The following is a 20,577-nucleotide window of genomic DNA, read 5'->3' as shown; positions in this document are numbered from 1 at the left end:
GAGCACAAACAATTTAAGATGAAATAAATTGCTCTGGCCGGTTTGGTTCAGTGGACAGCATTGTGGACTGAAGGGTCACGGGTTCCATTCCCAGTCAAGGGCACATACCTCGGTCGTGGGCTCAATCCCCGGCCTCATTGGGGTGTCTGCAGGAGGCAACCAATGGATGTGTGTCTCTCACATTACTATTTCTCTCTCTGTCTCTCCCCTTCCCTTCCACTCTCCTTAAAAATCAATGGAAAAATATCCTCCATTGAGAAATAACAAAAAAACACATTACCTCTCCATTCCATTTTACTCCTACATATGCCCAAATAATCTTGAGCAAGTAAGTGCTATTACACTAAGTAAATAATGTTTATTTATACTTACCAGAACTGGGTATAATCTGAGTTGGCATTAAATGTTTGTGATCATGAGGCTGTCCCTTCACACACTTTATCCAAGCATACAGTTCTTTATCTGTAATATTGCAACATATGTACTTTTATATCACTCACGGTTATACAATTATAAAATTGATGGCTTCTATATAAAGACCTTAACAATTATATATATGTCAATGGTAGGATTCAAATGTATGGTTCTTAAAAATAAATAAATAAATAAATAAATAAATAAATCCCACCATTCTAAGAATTTTATAAAAACAGGATATAAAATTGATGTTAGCCTTTCCTAAAATGACCATTCTTTATTATCATTAATGTATTAGTTACCTCTTTCTACGCTATGATTCTACCTTCTCTGTAGCTAATCTCCTTTGATTGTTTGTTTTCTGTGCCAAACATGGCTTTTGCCCAATCTTAGTACATTAGACTGATATACGTTCATCACTTACTAACTCATTTTCCTTTTATGCTTCAAAGACATGGAGAGAAACCATCATGAAACATGTGAAAAAGCCATGACTTGATAGATAGCTACAGAAGAAAAACTGTGATGTCCTAAATTACAATGCACCAGAGTAAGATAAAGAGACAAGTAATTAACGAGTTAATAGCTGTGGACCAACTGACAGACTATTCACATTTTGAATGTAATTGGAGCTTTGCATCAATTTCTGTACTGATCAACAGCTGCCACTGCATCCTGCTTGTGTATGAATTTTCAGAACTGTTGCCGGTAACCAATCAAAAGGGGTAACTATTTCTTCTTTACAAAACATGCACTTTAAACTGTCCCCCGGTTCATCTTCCCCTGTCCCTTATCTGTAGTCAATGTAAATTCTTTGAAAACAACTTACATCTTTCTTCCCCCAAAAAATAATGTACAGAAGAGCCCTTCCACTCTAGAACGGTGGACAAGTTTGTCACTTCTATCTAGCCCAGCTGCCTGTGGGTCAGACTGCATGCTCCAGGACCTAGTCTTTTCCAGCTAGCATTTAGCTCAAACCCTTTCTTTCAGAAAAGCTTTTGGTCATGAAAGGTCTTTGTTTAACAACAGTATTTAATTGCTACTATTGCCTTCAAACAAGATTCCATACCTGGAGTTGTAAACATATTAAAGCATAGTATAAGGCATATTATACACAGGAAAACTATTTAATACCTTGATCTCAATAAGATTTTCTCTATAAATTTAATGACAAAGATAGCTACTTATGATGTGGTCTTAAGAGCTTAAATGAATATAACAAAGCTCATTAAATTCAGCATAAAAAATCTAGAACTATTATTCCATAAGTCCCATACAAAATAAAGTCAAATCCAATCTAAAACTTTTAAAAAATGTTTTCTGACTTTCTGCTCCAAAGCCTACATAGTAACTTATAAATGTTTTCTAATTTCTTGTATTTTAGACGCTTATGTCAGTTATCACTATGTAAAGTGATAATCTAGTCAAGTGTGTTTATTATAATATTTAACAATGAAATAGGAATAGGTAGAATATAATCAAGGCATATAGATTATAAAAAAATGATATGGTGCCCAGCCAGTGTTGCTCAGTGTTGAGTGCCAACCCATGATGTTCCTCTCTCATCAATGTTTCTCTCTCTCTCTCTCTCTCTCTCTCTCTCTCTCTCTCTCTCTCAAAATAAAAATTTTTAAAAATCAATAAAAACACATTTTAAAAAATGGTCTGGTGAATGACAGACTATACTTTCAAAATTAACACCCTATTCTTTTTTGTTATTTTTGTTAATCCTCACCCAAGGGCATCTTTTCGATTGATTTTTAGAGAAATGGAGAGACAGAGGAAAAGTAATATTGATGTGATAGATACACATCCACTGGTTGCCTCCCGCACATTCCCTGACCAGGATCGAGACTACAAACGAGGTTATGTGCCCTTGACTGGGATCAAACCTGTGACCATTAAGTCTGTGGACCGAGATTCTACATAGCCAAACTGGGTAGGGCTAATACCCTATTCTTGTTCACAAAAGGATTCAAGTATATGTATGTATGTGTGTGTACACACACACACACACACACACAATATAGCAAAATATAATACATTAAAATTAACATATGAAACCAGAAAATACAAAATGAGTGTCATGAAGTTTTATAGCAGTGTAGCTACTTCTGTCAACTGAAAATATCCAAATACATTTTTATGGTTTTGAAGATATTCCTTATCATGGCTTTGCATTTTACTCATATATAATATGTTGTTCATATCACAGAAACACCAAGGAGTAGATGTTTGGAGATACTTCCCCAGTTATATAAGAAAAAAGGTTAGAAAGAATGAAGCTTAGTACTCCTATCAGCAGAGAAGATACTGATGGCTAAGTCATGTTCATCTACCTGATATACTACTCTGAAAAAAAGTTGACTGAAATGAAAAATCTATCATAAACATGATTTTACCATTAATACTTCCAATAACTTGAATCGTCTCATTTTATTGAAGACTTATTCCAACAAGTAACTCAATACTTTCAAGGTTATCAGTATTAGGTAGCTACTTCTAAAACTGACTTGGATAACGTTTCTAAAAGTATCTCCAGCTGTTATTAAAATGCAGAACACTGTTTTTGTGCCATTTTATTTATCTAGAAATTAAAAATAATAGTTTCAAAGGCTGTTTTCACATATAATGAAGATTCTTCTTCTGTAAAAATTAGGGAATAAGTAGTAAGTGGCAGCATTTTCTTGGACAGGTTGATTTGAACTATATGGATCAATATTTAGAAAAATCAAGTCATACTAGTAAGTGTTAAATTTCGACTTATGCAAAGCCCTAGTAAATTTGGTTACATTAAGCAATTACTTGCTTGAAATGAGGGGTGAAGAGTGAATATACTGATCAGGTTAAACAGATGCAGCTTTATTCTAAAAAAATACGGCCCGAGCCGGTTTGGCTCAGTGGACAGAGCATCAGACTGTGGACCACAGGGTCCTGGGTTCGATTCCGGTCAAGGGCACGTACCTGGGTTGCAGGCTCCTCCTGGGCTGGGCCATGGTTGGGGAGTGTGCAGGAGGCAACCAATTGATGTGTTTCTCTCACATCGATATTGCTCTCTCCTCCACTCTCTAAAAATCAGTAGAAAAATATTCTCGGGTGAGAATTAAAAAAATAACAAAATAATTTTTTTAAATGCTTAAAAAAATCTGGCCATTAATAAACTGTGGTTACTCCTTTTAAAAACTTCCTAATGGTAATGTATTATGGAAGATCGGAAAAATACCCACACATATCTAATTTCCAGATGCATGATCCTAGAGAAAATAAACATTATAAAAAATTTAACTTAAAGAGATCAACCAATGAATATGCATATATGTATAACCCGTGGACATGGACAATGGGGTGGTAAGGGCTTGAAGGTGGGGGAGAGGATGGGAGTGGGCTGGAAGAGGTTAATGAAGAAAAAAGGAGGACCTATGTAAAACTTTCAACAATAAAGATTTAAAAAACATTTTAAATTTATATGAAGTTATGAACCGACCTCTAGAACTCTTCCTTTCCTTTGCCTTGTAACAATCTAAGCAAACCACAAATCCACATTTTTGGCAGACCCAGTGGATGTTAAACAATGTTGCTTCACATGCATCACACATCTCTCGGACTCCTCGCACTGCTCTTTTCCAGGCAATTTTGGCTGAAATACAGAGAAATAAAAATCTAAGGGTAAACATACTCTTTTTCATGCAATTTTTGCTGAAATACACAAGAACAAAAATGTGAAGGCAAACCAAGAACTTTGAAGGATATACAAGGTCCCAAAAACTATATACAAACTTTACAGCTGATAGCTCAATTGATGTTTCTTTCTTTTCAGATTTAACCCATTGAAATTATAATTAAAAAATGTGCATAAGTTTTTTTGGGGATACCCTATATTAAAAATCAAGAGCAGATTCCTTTTAAAAAATATTTTTGATTTTAGAGAGGAAGGGAGCGGCAGACAGAGAAACATCAATTGGTTGCCTCCCATATGCACTCCAACTGGGAGCAACCCCGCAACCCGGGTAAGTGCCCTGACAGGGAATCAACTGGTGACCTTTCAGTGCATGGGATATGGGACGATGCTCAATCAACTGTGATGCACAAGCCACACTGGCCAGGCAAGAGCAGATTTCTTGAAGTAACTAGTATTCAATCTTGACACTTTCGACATTTTGGACTACATACAAAATTCTCTGTTGTGGAGGATTATCTAGTGCAGCGGTTGCCAACCTTTTGGACCTCATGGACCACCAGTGGTATGCGGACCACCGGTTGGCAACCGCTGATCTAGTGCATTGTAGAATGTGTAGTGGCACTGTGGCCAATACCGGTATGTACTGGTATTCTAACCCCAGTACTTTTCAGTTACTGAACCAAAAATGTCTCCTGGGGGGCAAACCACTGATTTAAAGGAAGCCAAAGAAGCTAACATTTAGAGAGCTGTTAGTATTGTAGGTACTTTACATAAGTAAACACAATTAACCTGACTACTTTCTAAACAAATCTATAAAGTAGTTATAATTCCTGTTTTATATTCATACAGTTAAGCAGGGAGTAAAGTTGGGTTTCAAATATACACCTAACTCTAAAGACTATGATGAACCACACTAGATTAAAAACTTAAATAACTGGGATGGATTATGTTTTCATATGACAGATGTTATAATTTCCCAATTTCACATCTAAACTGTCTCTGTCATGCTAAACTATGTCATAATGGCAGAAACAGTTTGTGATTTCACAAACTGCTAATCCATTCATTTCAACCTTAATTGGAGAATATATTTTTTTTAAAAAAATATATTTTTATTGATTTCAGAGAGGAAGGGAGAGGGAGAGAGAGAAAGAAACATCAATGATGAGAGAGAATCATCTATCAGCTGCCTCCTGCATGTCCCCTACTGGGGATTGAGCCCGCAACCCAAGCATGTGCCCTGACCAGGAATGGAACTTGGAACCTCCTGGTTCCTTGGTTGATGCTCAACCACTGAGCCACACCGGCCGGACTGGAAAATATCTTTTACCCTAAGTATGTATAGGTGCACTTGTACACAAAAGTGTTATTATCAAAATTAAAAGTCAACAAAACTAGGCAGGATTAGGGACTTCTCCCAAATAAAACATACTTCAAGTTCTTAAAATCAAATTTATACAATTTCATGTTCTAAGTATATAATTTCCTTACCATCCTTTTTCACCCAGGACAAAGCTGTTTTTTCAGATGTTACTAATTGACAGAACTTATCACCTATTATATCCAAGATATATTTAGAAGTTTCTATGTCTAGTTCATCATCTTCATAATTTTCATGTGTCCATAAACTCATAGCTTCATCATCATATTGGTCAGGAGAAGAGAAACCATCTATTCTAACAACTCCATTTTTACTAAATGACAATCTGAAACATTAAAACATAAAAGAATTATTTACCCAAATAGAAGTCCAGTTAAAGTTGTACATTTATAATAAATTTATATTTTTATATTAAATATAGATTATATTTACAATTTAAAAAGAAAACAGGGTAGTTCACACACACACACACACACACACTTTAATTAATTAAATTTAACCAACTTAGATGACTCCCATAGTGTTATACAAATGGCAATGATAAGCAGTACCAATTTTAGATTATTTCAAAAGATTTTCCCTATTACTATACTTAACTACTTAACTCTAATAAAACGAAAACTATGTCCAAGTATTTGATGAGAACAAGATTGAAAATGTTAGCTAAATGCTTCCTACAGCACTGCTGTTATTTTATACAAAATCTAAATCAGGAACCTTTAAAGTTGAGAATGCTAGAAATCCCCTTAAGATCTTAACTTGGAGGATTAAAAAAAAAAAGCCAAATACCTACACAGGGTGGGGCAAAAGTAGGTTTACAGTTGTGAGTGCATTAAACGGTCTATTCTTGTACTAATTATTGTATTATTTTCCATACAACTACCTGTAAACCTACCTTTATCCCATCATGTACATGTTTTTCATTAATTAAAATGACACTTTATTAACTTGATTTAGAGGAACAAGGGTGAAACTCTTAATGTTTATTAGGAACCCATTAGTGTGTTCCCTGCCTTTAGCTTCTGACACCCAATTAATATAACTACTGAAACTATTCAGTACAGAGAAGTTTAGGGTAAATGGAAGGCAAAATTGCTTTTTTTTATAGCTGGTGGGGATTATTCAATTATCTTTATAATTAGTCTCAAACTTGGGATATTGAAAGTTCATTACAAGTCATTCTGTACTTTTCAAACGGATACCAACATCTTTACTTCTTTTTCACAATCCTTTCTTACCTTACCCTTTTCCCTTTTCAAAAGCCAAATATCTCCTTTTGTTTTAACCCATCACCTTATTTCAGCTTGATATTATTATATTTACCTGAATATTACTTTCCTTCAAACTTCCTAAGACTTTATCTCTTCAAACCACTTTCCTTTGATTTCTTTTACGTACTTTCATATGTATTATCATCTATAACTATTTTGGGGGGAATTATTGGCTAGAAAGACCATGAAGTAAAGAACTAAGAAATAAACTTGTCTTCCTACAAATACATACTTTGGGGATCTCCAGTGAGCCACCAGCACAGAATATTTGCCAAAGCAAAGTATCTCCTAACTTCTTAGGAGGAGGATGCTGATGATTAGGAAAATAACTGCAGCTAACATTAGGAGAGTATATCACATGTGCTTGGCATTACACTAATGACTGTGCACTTTACATAATCTTCATGAAACCCCTCTGAAGTAGGTTACCACTATCATTCATATTATGCAGATGAGTCAGGCTTAGCGATAGTCCTACCTACCACAATAAATCATACAGGAAATAAGGAAAAAATGATTCTAGAATCTGAGACATTAGTCTCCTTGCTATAGTTAACCAGCTATTCCTCATTCACCTCTGACAAATTTACCTGTGAGATTCACTGTTAAGGTATTATTTGGTAATGTTAGTATTACCATTATATGTAGTTTAGTTACTTATATAGTAATTACACATTAATAGCAACTGTACCAGGTGTACCGGTTAATAATGCGGATTTTGTGATCAGTGAAAACACGGTAATTTCAAGAGACACATCGAAACATCGAAAGTGCTCTATTTAAAAAAAAAATGTGGTTACACATTTCCCGCATCTTTCAGGTAATTTGTGGATACTGTCACAATAGAACTTTTCTTGTTTTTGAGGCAAACCATTCAGAGACCCAATCTTCCAATCAAGTGCGTGTGCCATTGATCAGAACAAGTGGTAATTTGAAGGAGCAAGGTCTGGTGAATACAGCGTGTGGGTTACTTCTTCCCAGGCAAGATCTTTTAACGTGTCTTTAACTGGTTTTCAAGTGTGTGATGGCATGTCATCATGAAGCAAAATTACTTTGCCGTGTCTTCTGGCACATTCTGGTCGTTTTACAATCAAAGCCTGGTTCAAATTGATTGCAATAGGTCCTCGGTTATGTCGGAGATCCATTCCTATGGCATGACGTAACGCGATTTTCACCGTAAGTTGGAACCCACCTACATAGCACCTACGTGTCACTCACATGGAGCACAAACACAGCAGTAATGAAAAGAAACAGTGAAACAGCAAAAAATTTAAAAGATAACAATTCCTGACCTTTACTTGTGGTAAATAAATAATAATAAATATAGAGCACATATGTACATACGTCAAAATGACAGAACTTTTTTATAAATAAACTAGAGGCCCGGTACACAAAAATTTGTGCACTCAGGGGGGTCCCTCAGCCTGGCCTAATGCCCTCTCGCAGTCTGGGACCCCTTGGGGGATGTTCACCTGTTGGCTTAGGCCCAAGCTGGCAGTCAGACATCCCTCTGGCAGCCCGGAGCCCTCAGGGGATGTCTACTTGTCAGCAGGGAGCAGGCCTAAACTGCAGTCGGACATCCTTAGCACTGCTGAGGAGGTGGGAAAGGCTCCTGCCACCATCACTATGCTGGCAGCAATCAGCTTGGCTTGTGGCTGAGCAGAGCTCCCTTTGTGGGAGCACACTGACCACCAGGGGAGGGTTCCTGCATTGAGCGTCTGCCCCCTGGTGGTCAGTGTGTGTCATAGTGACCAGTCATTCCCAGTGGTTCTGCTGTTAGGGTCAATTTGCATATTACCCTTTTATTATATAGGATGGGAGATGAAAACGTAACCACAAAACGATGCACATTGGACTCAACCTAACCCGAGGACTGTCTGCATTTGTTGTCAGTAGCGATCAGTATTCACGGTTTCACCTGGTTTTAGAAGCTCATAATACACCACACCTTCCTGATCCCACCAAATGCAGAGCATTGTCTTCTTTCCAAAGCGATTTGGCATTGTAGTTGATGTTGATGGTTGACCTGGATCAACCCATGATTTTGTGCATTTGGGATTTTTAAAATAAATCCACATTTCATTGCCAGTCACAATTCGATGCAAAAAAGACTTTCTTTTTTGCCGTTGAAGCAACATTTTACTTATGACTTTTGGTTTTCCATTTGTCTTTTGTTCATTGATGTGGCACCCATTTTTCTTCCTTTAAAATCTTTCCCATTGCTTGTAAACGATTGGAAATTGTTAAGCAACATTTAATCTTTCTGCAAGTTGTTTTTGAGTTTGACATGCATCTTCATCCAATAATGCTTGTAATTGTTGGTCTTCAAACTTTTTTGGTTGACCTGGATGTTCTTCATCTTTCAAATCAAAATCACTTTTAAAGCGTTTAAACCAGTGTTCACAAGTATCTTGAGATGGAGCATGTTCACCATAAGCTTCCCGAAGTCTATGATAACTTTTAGCAGCACTTTTCTTCAAAATAATGAATTAAAACTTCCCGCAAATGCCTTTTTTGGCACGAAATTCGACATTTTTAAGTGTAAAAATACCTATGATGTTAACACCTTCAGAAAATTTGACATATGAAGTTTTGAAGCTTGCTCTCAATACAACAAAATAGCATACATATCAAGTCGCATACATATCAACATATGTGTAACTCCATCTACTGAAAAAATCCGCATTATTAACCAGTACACCTGGTAAATTGGTTTTATGTTTACACTACAAAACTTGTGAAATGATATTAATAATTCCTTTCTGTCATATTGTAACATAATTTTATAGCTACCTATGGTTAACAAGATAAAAGTATGGGTATTCCAAAGTAACGCACTGACTTTAATATCTACATTATTTGCCTAGATTTATACACTATTTTGATTGTTGGCTAATGCACAGATATAAATGCGACATTGTTTTGGCCAAAGTATAAGCTAGTAAATATTTAAAAAATCTTTATATCACACAAACTGCTGTTTCCTATCCCTTTCTAGAAAAAATACTAAACATTTCTCATTAGGGAAGAATAAATCTTAGTAGAGAAAGGCCATGAATACATATAGCAATATAAATAGGAATTTAGTCCAATAATTAACCATTGTTAAATTCAGTACTAAAGAAGTTTAATATCCTATATAATAATCCTATATAATAAAAGGCTAATATGCAAATCAACTGAACTCCAGGTCACTATGACGTGCACTGACCATGAGGGGGCAGATGCTCATCACAGGAGCTTCCCCTGGTGGTCAGTGGGTTCCCCAGGGGGAGTGCCGCTCAGCCAGAAGCCCTGAGCTGGGCTCACAGCTGGTGAGTGCAGCGGTGGTGGTGGTGGTGGTGGGAGCCTCTCCTGCCTCTGCTGCAGGTGGGCAGTAAGGAGCGAGGGATCCCGAACTGCGAGAGCCCTGGACTGTGAGAGGGATCCCAGACTGCAAGAGGGCGCAGGCAGGGCTGAGGGACCCAACCCCCGCCCTGAGTGTACAAATTTCATGCACTGGGCCTCTAGTTCTACAATGTTTCAGGAACAAGGCGGCTCCTGTCTCCAAATGGGATCCTCAGAATGTATAATTTCCAATATCCAATAAACATACTTTCCCACAATTACATATTTTTTCACTTACCGTCTAAAGTAGTAAAATCTACAAAATACTGGTGAATGGGTTGGTTCTTCTTCTTTTTTACTCCGAATAAGTCTACATTCTCGGCACTTTTGCAAATTAGGCCCTATCTCACAGCAGGAGTCATCCTGTAAAAAGGATTCCCCAGTTTGCTTCAGTTTCTTGACTTTACGCCAATCTTTTAACACTGAACGAGGGATGCCAGCTGTAAAACCAGTAGGAAAGTATTAGCAAGATACTTTAGAAAGGTATACTCCTTGAGATAAGATTCAAGTCAATTATACAACTGTGATAATATATTAAGATTGTAGAAAAGCAAAGAGATTACAGTTATACTCTTAATAGCTAGAAAGTCCAGAGCAACACTTTATATTTATTTTGTTAGTATTCTACTAACCAAATGAATTCTTCTGCCAGTATACTCTAAATGTAGATCTGAGTAAATTCTCTAGCTGATTCGTAAAGCTAAAAATACAGCACTTCTACACAAAAAATTTCGCATATGTAGAAGGAAGCTCCTTTAACATCCACAGAAAGAACATAAAGACTAAAAGTTACTCCCTCTGTCCCATAATAATAGTAGCAAGTGAATATTTAAATGGGAATTATTGGCGAATGCAGCTGTAAGTTATGTTGTAGCGCAAAATTGCGAAGCCTTCAATCAAAATCAATGTTTCATGACATCTGTCATTTGTTTTGACACATCTTTCAATTTTTAGGTTAATCTAATTATTACGAATTATAACTATTTTTCTAATTTCATCTGCTGATCGAAATCAATTGTTTTATTTCAGTTGAATATCAACCCATTGTAAAAGATGAAAAGAAGAGAGTTTTCAAGAAAAGATCGAGTTGCGATTGTCCAGTTCTTGATCCATCAAAAGAAAAAGGAAAGTTGCAGAAAGGTGCAATTACGTTAGCTGCAAAACAATTTAAGTGCAACAGAATGACCATATCAAGAATTTAGAAACGTGTTTCCAAAAATAATTGTCAAGGAAAATCTTATGCTAATGTTGATTCTTTGAAAAAACTTTGGACCTAAATGCAAAGATTATGGAGAAAAACCTGAAAAACTTAGACATATTCCTCTCAGCAGAAGAGGCGCCATGTTAGCCTTGATAATATTTCTCCCGAAATACTGGATAATACGTTTCTGTCACTTCAACAAGTTATGCTGGAAGCAATGAAGATCGATGGCTCCAATAATTTTAAGCTCACGCATATAGGGAAAGCAAAGCTTCGCAGCCAAGGGATCCTACCTACAAGTTTAAAATGCAGTAACGAAATTATTGAAAAATCCAGAAACTATCTGAACACTCAAAATAAAAATTAGGAGTACTATTTTTAGTTTATTGTTTAATTTAATCTAGTTTTTTGATAATAAATGTTGTGTTCTATATTTATTTTCTTTTGATACAATTATTATGGGACAAATCACATTCATCAACTGCTACTATTATGGGACAGAGGGAGTAATACTTTTAGAAACAACAAGCATACTTAAGTTTTTGTGTGTTTTTTAAAAATCCTCATCCAACGATATTTTTTCCATTGATTTTTAGACAGAATAGAAGGGAGTGAGGAGGGAAGGAGAGGGAGAGAGGGAGGGAGGGAGGGAGGGAGAGAGAGAGAGAGAGAGAGAGAGAGAGAGAGAGAGAGAGAGACATGGCATGTGAGAGACACATCAGTTGGTTGTCTCCCGCATGCACCCCTACCAAGGCTGGGAAACCTGCACCCCAGGTCCATGTCCTTGACCAGGAATTGAACCCACGACCCTTCAGTCCACAGGTCGATGCTCTAACCATTGAAAACCAAACCAGTCAGGGCAACATACTTAATTTTTGCAATAATCTGATTCTCAAAAGTAAGTGTGGTTCATTAAGTCAAGAAACTGGTGATTCTGTAATACCAATATTTAGGAGAAGAGGCACTAAGTTATTCTTCCTAATAGCTCTCCCCTTATTATAAGGGCCTCCATTTGTTATCAATGTATTGGTGGAAACAGCATCTTGTAGAAAAAGAATTGAAAGGAGAAAAAAAAAAAAGCCAACATTAATTAGCTATCTTTTTTTATCATGACAGAAAAAAGGGTACCACAACCCTAAAGAAAAATAAAACTGCCGAAAAAATATAATTTTATTATAATATATATTGCTGATCCACCATTTTTATTAACTTGTTGTAATAAACACTGGCTCAAGTAATCAATTATCTGTAGAGCAGGAAGAACTCAAAACATTATATTATATACTAATTAAAGCCTGCCTACTTGCCTATTAAATTTTTACAAATCTATTAATTTAAAGGCAACCTATGTTGGGACAAGCAGTATTTGTTGACCCTTATGTGCTTTTACTGCCCATATGCATACTGTAACTATACATCAGAAATGAGATTTACACAGTTTACTATTTCTATCATAGTAAAGAAATAAATTTGATTTCCTATCCTTATGCTTTCTAATCATGCCTATTTTGTGAATCAGAGGCAGTACAACTATTCTGAGACTATATACTTCTTGCAGAAACCTGTAGCAGAACTCTTGTCCTGAGTTCCCACTACTGCTTACCTGTTAACCTCTACTGTAGGCAGTACAAAGCAAGACCATACATCTTAATATAGGAAGCATTGTGTTTAAACTCCAGGACAGCACATTTAAAATCAGCATGTTATTAAGCACTTCTACGATTGATGCCAGATTCTTTACAAGTTCTCCTCTCTTCTATCTCTAATTTAGAGCAAGGAGCAACTTGACTTAATCCACTAGACAGAGAAATGCATGTGTGTGCACATATACCACTCATGGAATAAAATGTTTTCCAAAAGGCTTGTATAAAAGGTTTGTTATTTCCTCCACTGTGTATAAGACAGATTTGTCCTATGGACTGTATAAAATATTCAGAGCTTTAAGAAGTCAGAATGAACAACAGAGATGCTACACTGGTGATAAATTTTTATTTGGTACACTTGCTTCCAATCACTTACCTTTTTTTTCACTTATTACATTAGAATAAACTAAGTGCAATCTACTTTTATTCTGACTGGAAAATAACTATTAACCAATATGCTTTCTTTTTGTTGCATAACAACAAAAAGAGGATATTTTTTCCATTGTTTTTTTTTTTTTTTCTTTTTAGAGAGAGTGAGAAGGAGGGAGAGAGAGGCAGACAGAGAGAGAGAAACATCCATGCCAGAGAGACACATTGATTTGTTGTCTCCCCGAACATGCCCTGACCAGGAGAGATCAAACCCTCGACCCTTTGGCGCGCAGGCTAACACTCTAACCTCTTAGCCACATCAGCCAGGGTCCAATATGCTTTTACATTCCAAGTAATGGAACAGTTCAGAGTACGGATAATCATACTTTTGTGAACAACTTAGATAGTAAAGACACAAAGATCCAGGTCATAAGAACAGTTTTTTGTATTATAATTTTGATTATACTTAAGCCACTGATTTTGTGCATCACAGGACTTAGATATATTTAAATTTGATTGGCAATTTCAGTTCATAAAATGGTTGTGTTTAAAGGTACATTATCTACTCAGGTTGAGAAATTAGACTTATAAATTCCCAATTTAGAGAACTGTTTTAGATAGCCCAGAATAATAGCAAATCAACTCTGCCCATAATTAAAAGATGGCATTTAACAGTCATGTAATTTTACTTTGGACTTGGGAATAAATGGGACTTAACATAGCCTCTCTAATACTAAGTGGGGGAGATTTCACTAAGCATAACAAGTTGGGGTGGAGATAATGCTGATTCCAGCCTTTGTCTTAGAATTCTTACATGGGAAACAAGTACATTCAATCTCAAAATGAAACCAGAATATGTACTTCATTAAGAGTTAATTTTATAAACTTAATTTCATTAAGAGTTTTCTATGTGTTAAAACCTGGAAGGTTCCTCTTTTTGTTTTTTGTATGTTTAACTTAAGTATTTGACTACCTAACACCAAAGTAAATGTTATATGAAGGAAGAGAAACAATATTGATCACACTAAGCCTCTTAAGAATTAATTGGGGGAATTAACTAGAACACAGGAGAAAGAAAAAGCAATACTATACAATCCAATACTCAAATGGCAAGTATTCTGTGTTATCTATTTCCCTATCTTTCTTTTTTCTGACTATATTTGCATTTCAGTCTCTCAGCTTCTCTGTCTCTAGTTGAGCTAATTTTCCTTTCTTCTCTCTCTTTCCGACTGCCCTTCCTTTTCTATGATTCCATTCTCCTGTTTTTCTCTCCTTCACTTTGCCTCTGATTTCCACTCAGGCATGTGGGAAAACCTCATTCAGTGAAAAGACCCAAATAAGAGCCTTCGAGCATCCAAATGCTTGTGAAAGAACTTCTTGAATGTCCACATAGTCACAGATATTTCATATACTGTATGTGGGTTAATACATGAATACAGTGAGACTATTAAGTGCTTTCTGCATTGTGCAACATACCAAAAAATAAATAAGCAAACTGAGAAAAACTATTATGAGAGTAAAAACATATAGAAACACTTTATAGTGAATATTATTAGTATCACTTATTTTGCTGTTGTAGCCACAAATGAAACAAACATCAGCTTTGGAATTTTTACTTATTATGCATGTTCTTGAATACAGAAAACCATAATAACCCTCACACCCCACTTTTACCCATTGTTAAGAACTGCTTGAATGAGTAGCATTATTAATTAGAAGATAATTTCAGTACACTTTTAATTTTGTCATCAGTGAGAGAAACGTTAAGAGGCCACATCCACAGTACTCTGAATTCTCTTCTAAATATGTGACTTAGCCCAGCCAACGTGGTTCAGTGGTTGAGCATAGACTTATGAACCAAAAGGTCACATTTCAATTCCTGGTCAGGGGATATGCCTGGGTTGCAGGCTGGATCCCCAGTGTTGGGTGTGCAGGAGGCAGCTGATCAATGATTTTCTCTCATCATTGAGGTTTCTATCTTGCTTTCCCTCTCCCTCTCTGAAATCAATAAAAATATCTTTTTTAAAATGTGACTTAAAATATATGTAAAGAGGATTTCTTTTTCAACTATGTGTATCTTGTTATAGGTAAATACTTAATATTTGAAATCCACTTTTGATGTGGCAGCTATAAATACATCTTGACAGTTTTTAGATATGTTCAAAATTCTGAGTAACTGCTAGATTACACATTAATTTTTGTCAGTATAAGTGCTAGGTAAAACATATTTCTAGAAGACTCTTCAAAATGGAGAGATACATTTTCTCTCATTTCATCTTATAGAATACTTATGAAATGTAGAAATGAGCTCAGTGAGCACATACATAATGCCATACAAATAAAGTCAAAAGATGCTTTTAAGCTCACTAGTCTTTAGAAAACCACACAATTATTCCAAGAACATACAGCATATTTTATCTGAGATGTTAGAAAAATAAATTTACTTACCACTACTATTGCTCTGCAACTTCAATTTACTTTTTTCTTTGGCACTCCTGCTGAGAACCCCATTGGGTTTTAAATCTTCCTCTATTTCACCTTTTCTTTTCTGCAAATCGTTTTGCTTCTTTTTATAAGTTGGCTTAGGTTGCCTTTTAGTCCTTTGTTCTGACTTGCTTTCACTTTCATCTGAGTCTCCACTTTCAGAACCAGATTCATAAGTTCTTTTGGCTTTTCTCCTATTGACTTTATCATCTTTTACGTATTTATCAACTATGATCTTACTATCTACACTATTTTGTATATCATTAGATGTAGAGGCTATTAAATTAACAGAGCATGGCTTAATAATTTCTGAAACAGAATTCCCTGAATTTTCCATTTTATTAGTATTTTTATCTTCTTCTGAATGTCTAGTAAGCCAGGCTTTTTTAAGTTTAGTATGGTAGTTTGGTTGATTTGTCTGGGATGCTTGCCCATTTCCTACAGAGTTTGCTTTGTTTATTGTATTACAGACTAGAGTGCTATCCAAGACAAGGGAGGCTGAAGATGTCTGATTTTTCACAGCATTAGGCTCAGTCTCACTAGCATTACTACTTTTATATTGAGCTGCAGCCAATGCTGCCTTGTGCTTTTTTAAGTGAATAAAATCAGTTGTGCCTGAGAACCCAGAGCTGGGCTGAACAGCACTTCCTGTCTTACTACTGGCTGGTGTAACTGGAGCTGTGGTGCTGACCTTGCATTCCTGTGTGTGAGCCACTGAATGACTGACACTTTTTGAAGAGGTGCAGTCTGAGGATTTAGAGGGCAAAATGGTATTTGATAAAGAGTAGATTATTCCGGAACCACTCCAGCTGGAAACACTGGTGGTAGTGGCAGCAGATGTGAATATATCCATTTTGGTGTTACACATTGTATTTACAGCAGACACAACTGAACTGGGAACACTGCCCTGTGAGACTGCCTGAAAGTTTTTTGCAGATTTTATGTGAGCACTGTCTGAATTCACACTTGGCAAAATTATTCTTCCAATTTCTCCAGCTTCTGCTGGTTTGAGACAATCTGTTTGATTTGCCTCAGTTGAAGATCTTTCGCTAACTTGATCTTTGGATGTGAACTGCATTGCCGGCACACTGTCAAGTTTTGTACTGGAAGGTGGACGTACAATGACAGATGCCGTAGCAGCTTGTGACTTTCCACTGCTTTTCTCTACATGCCATTCAGCTTTCTCTTTGCTGGGGTTATTATTAGATTTCCACATTTCTGTCAAACTCTGTTCAGAAGAATTCTTAAAATTTGCCTGAGATTCTTTGGGCTCAGGAATTAGAGTTGGAGGCTTTTGTGATTCTTGAACTTTCCCACCAGTATTTACAGGCATCACTGGAGTTAAAGTTGGAGGGGAAAGGCTACTATAGCTGCTTTCCTTTCTATCCAGGCTGTGATGAATTGGTGGATGAAATACTGGTGCTCTATGTAAAGCAGGCATACTCCGAAGTGTATTTGTAGAAGAAACTGTCAAATGGGTAGGACTTCTACAATCATTTCTGAAGGTTGTTACTGAATGAGAAGCAATTTGATGGGAAAGGTGTTCTGGTATTTTGCCTACTAAACCTTCAGTTTCCGGTTGGTGTTTAATCAAAGGTGGTGGCTTTGAAAGAGATGATATAAATGAAGTTAGAGTTTGAGGATTAGTGGCCGCTACAAGGGTATTATTCTGTTTTTCAGTGTAAATATTTGAAACTTCTCTGGATGGGTATGACCTTGGTGGTTCATTTACCACACTATTAGACAATGTAGTAAAATAGTTACTTTGGGGCAAACTCTGAGGCACTGAGTGCTTCATTTTATAAAGATCTGATACTGAGCATTCCATATCTTTGTCTTGTTTGATGACATGGCTTTTAGGGCTAGAAGATGATGATGCTACTCTGGAATAATTATCTCTCTCACCCTCAAGCCCCTTGATTTTAGTTGTAAATGGAGCAACATCAATGCTTTCTTGAAGAATTCGGCGGTGTTCCTCCTTATATTTGTTTAGTCTCTCTCCAGTCTCCTGGGGTGGTCTCTGTAATGGATTCATCACAGGATCCACAAAATGTCTATGCAAGTGACCATCTTTTCCAGTCTGTGACCTAGTTAGCTCCAGGTCATTTTTTGCTGATGTAGATGTAATAGAACGTAATGGTTCAATGAAAGCTTTCCTCTCCAATTCTCTGTAAATAAAATACACAATGACATGGTGTCAGATAGGTACTAGTTTTATTGGGGTGATGATTTCATAAATTGTATAAATGTCTAATCACTGGGTTGGGGGTGTGCAATCTGAAACTAATAGTGCACACATCAACTATAATAGAAAAGTAAAAAATTATCTTAAAAATAAACAAAGGTTTCTGTAACCACTTTTTCTTGTATGATATAAAGATAGCTTCTATGCAATATAATCTAACCTAATAAAAGAGAAACATGCAAATTGACCACACCTCTGCTATGCCCCAAGCCACGCCCACCAGTCAATCAGAGCGACTATATACAAATTAACCCAACCAAGATGGCGGCCGGCAGCCAAAGAACTAGAGCAAGCAGGAAGCTTGGTTGCCCCGGCGATGGAGGAAGCCAAGCTTCCCGCCTGCCCTGGCCAGCTGTGGCCTCCGCTAAAGGCAAAAAAGTTTCAATTATAGAAGATAAATAAATCCCAGATACCTGATTCCAGCCAGCCTCCACTGGGAGGTTGGGTGGCGGGGGCCGTGGCCAGCCTGCAAACAACCATCAGCCACTCACCAAGGCTGGCCACACCCTCATGGGGTGAGGGTCCCCGCTGGGGGGCTTGGCCAACCTGCAAACAGCCATCAGCCCCTCACCCAGACTGGCCAGGTACTACAGCAGGACCCCCGACCCTGAAGGGGGTGTGGCCAGCCTGCAAACAGCCCTCAGCCCCTCACCCAGGGGGGCCAGTCTAGCGGGAACCCCCACCCTGAAGAGGGTGTGGCCAGTCTGAACACGGCCCTCACCCAGGCTGGCCAGGCACATCAGCGGGAACCCCACCCTGATCCGGGACATCCTTCAGGGCAAACCAGCCGGCCCTCACCCACGCACCAGGCCCCTATCCTATATAATAAAAGGGTAATATGCAAATTGACCCTAACAGCAGAACCACTGGGAATGACTGGTCACAATGACACACACTGCCCACCAGGGGGCAGATGCTCAATGCAGGAGCTCTCCCCTTGTGGTCAGTGTGCTCCCACAGGGGGAACTCTGCTCAGCCACAAGCCAGGCTGACGGCTGCCAGTACAGTGGTGGTTTGGGAACCTCTCCTGCCTCCTCAGCAGCGCTAAGGATGTCTGACTGCAGCTTAGGCCTGCTCCCCGCTGGCAAGTGGACATCCCCCGAGGGCTCCTGGGTTGCCAAGAAATGTCTGACTGCCAGCTTAGGTACAATCCCCCGGGGAGTGGGCCTAAGCTAGCAGGTGGTCATCCCCCCAGGGGTCCCAGACTGTGAGAGGGCACAGGCCGGGCTGAGGGACTCCCCGGCGTGCACAAATTTTTGTGCACTGGGCCTCTAGTCTATAATAATAAAAGCATAATATGCTAATTAGACCAGACATCCTTCCAGACGACCTTCCTGATGAAGACAGGGCTGTGAGGGAAGCCCGGGTCCTGAAGGGAAGAAAGGCCTACTCTTACACGAATTTTGTGCATCTAGTTCTATTATACAAGTGAAACACGAATTTCCATGTATTCTAAAATTATCAAGTAAATTATAGAGTGTATCAAAACTGAAAGAATAGTACTTATTCAAATCCCAGTTTGAAGAGATTAACTTAAAATAACTTGCTTAGAAAATGAATTAAAAAAAACGATAAGAGACAAGGCATTTGTAAGTTTTAAGCACTGGTGAACTTACTCTTTATGATGGTCTACTAAACTTTTTGCCAATGGTGGACTGGAATGTGTTGTGATTTTAAGAGGCCGATGAGGCTCTGCACTGGAAGGTCTGACAGGAATGTGACTAAGTAATCCAATACCATCTGCTGAGGTCACAGGGGTGGGTTGATGTAACCAAGAGCTGGGAGAATTCTATTTAAGAAAAAAAGTCAGACTTCAGTTACTAGGAAAAGCTAAAAACAATGTCACAGTAAAACTAAAATAATGATATATTTATGAAGCATGTGACTTTTTCTAAATTCACCTAATGAGAAATATTCAGACAAGTAACCAAAATAACTATATGAATATTTCCATATGTCAAAAGTAACCAGCATTAAACTAGTAATTTCTAGAAATTTATTTTTTGAATGCAGATTTTGAAATTATTGTCTTTAACGTATATAGAAAACACAGCTTATAAGATTGCCTAAGATTCTATTAAAAGAATATACTGCTAATAAAAAACACCAGGATTTGTTATTCCTAAAATACATTTCATCACAAACAGAAATTATAATCAAGTTGATTTGCCAATTTTGTCATGAAAACAATAAACATTTTCAATGTAATAATTTATTTAGAATGGCAGAAAATTACCTTTTTAACACATTGTATGCGGGAAACGTATTTATACGTTTTACATATTTATACGTTCTACCAGTGTAGTAGAGTGCGGGACACGTATTAATACGTTTTTTATAGACTAGCGGTAGAATGCGGGTAACGTATAAATACGTAAACTAAAGTTATCGTAATTTTACTGAACATTGCCATTTGCGCAAAAAATTAGCAAAAATGGCCCGTGCCACCTGTTAGCGCGCGATAAAAACTAACCGCAAACAATGTGTTAAGACTCAGTTA

General features: G+C 37.3%; 1 protein-coding gene across 1 annotated transcript in view; it reads right to left on the bottom strand.

Moving 5' to 3' along the window:
* The window catches only part of JMJD1C (jumonji domain containing 1C), a gene marked incomplete at its 5' end in the record, with an annotated part of 215,247 nt that overhangs the window by 22,198 nt on the left and 172,472 nt on the right, over positions 1-20,577 (bottom strand). The window contains 6 exons of the mRNA XM_081104872.1: positions 373-462; positions 3,902-4,054; positions 5,588-5,802; positions 10,374-10,575; positions 15,797-18,000; positions 19,694-19,866. Coding sequence (XP_080960998.1) covers positions 373-462; positions 3,902-4,054; positions 5,588-5,802; positions 10,374-10,575; positions 15,797-18,000; positions 19,694-19,866 — 3,037 coding nt within the window. The remainder of the gene's footprint in view (positions 1-372; positions 463-3,901; positions 4,055-5,587; positions 5,803-10,373; positions 10,576-15,796; positions 18,001-19,693; positions 19,867-20,577) is intronic.

Source organism: Myotis nattereri, assembly GCF_964212035.1.
Source record: "Myotis nattereri genome assembly, chromosome: 13".
Classification (NCBI taxonomy): domain Eukaryota; kingdom Metazoa; phylum Chordata; class Mammalia; order Chiroptera; family Vespertilionidae; genus Myotis; species Myotis nattereri.
The sequence above is the reverse complement of the archived record's forward strand: the minus strand, read 5'-3'. Positions and strand labels throughout refer to the sequence as shown.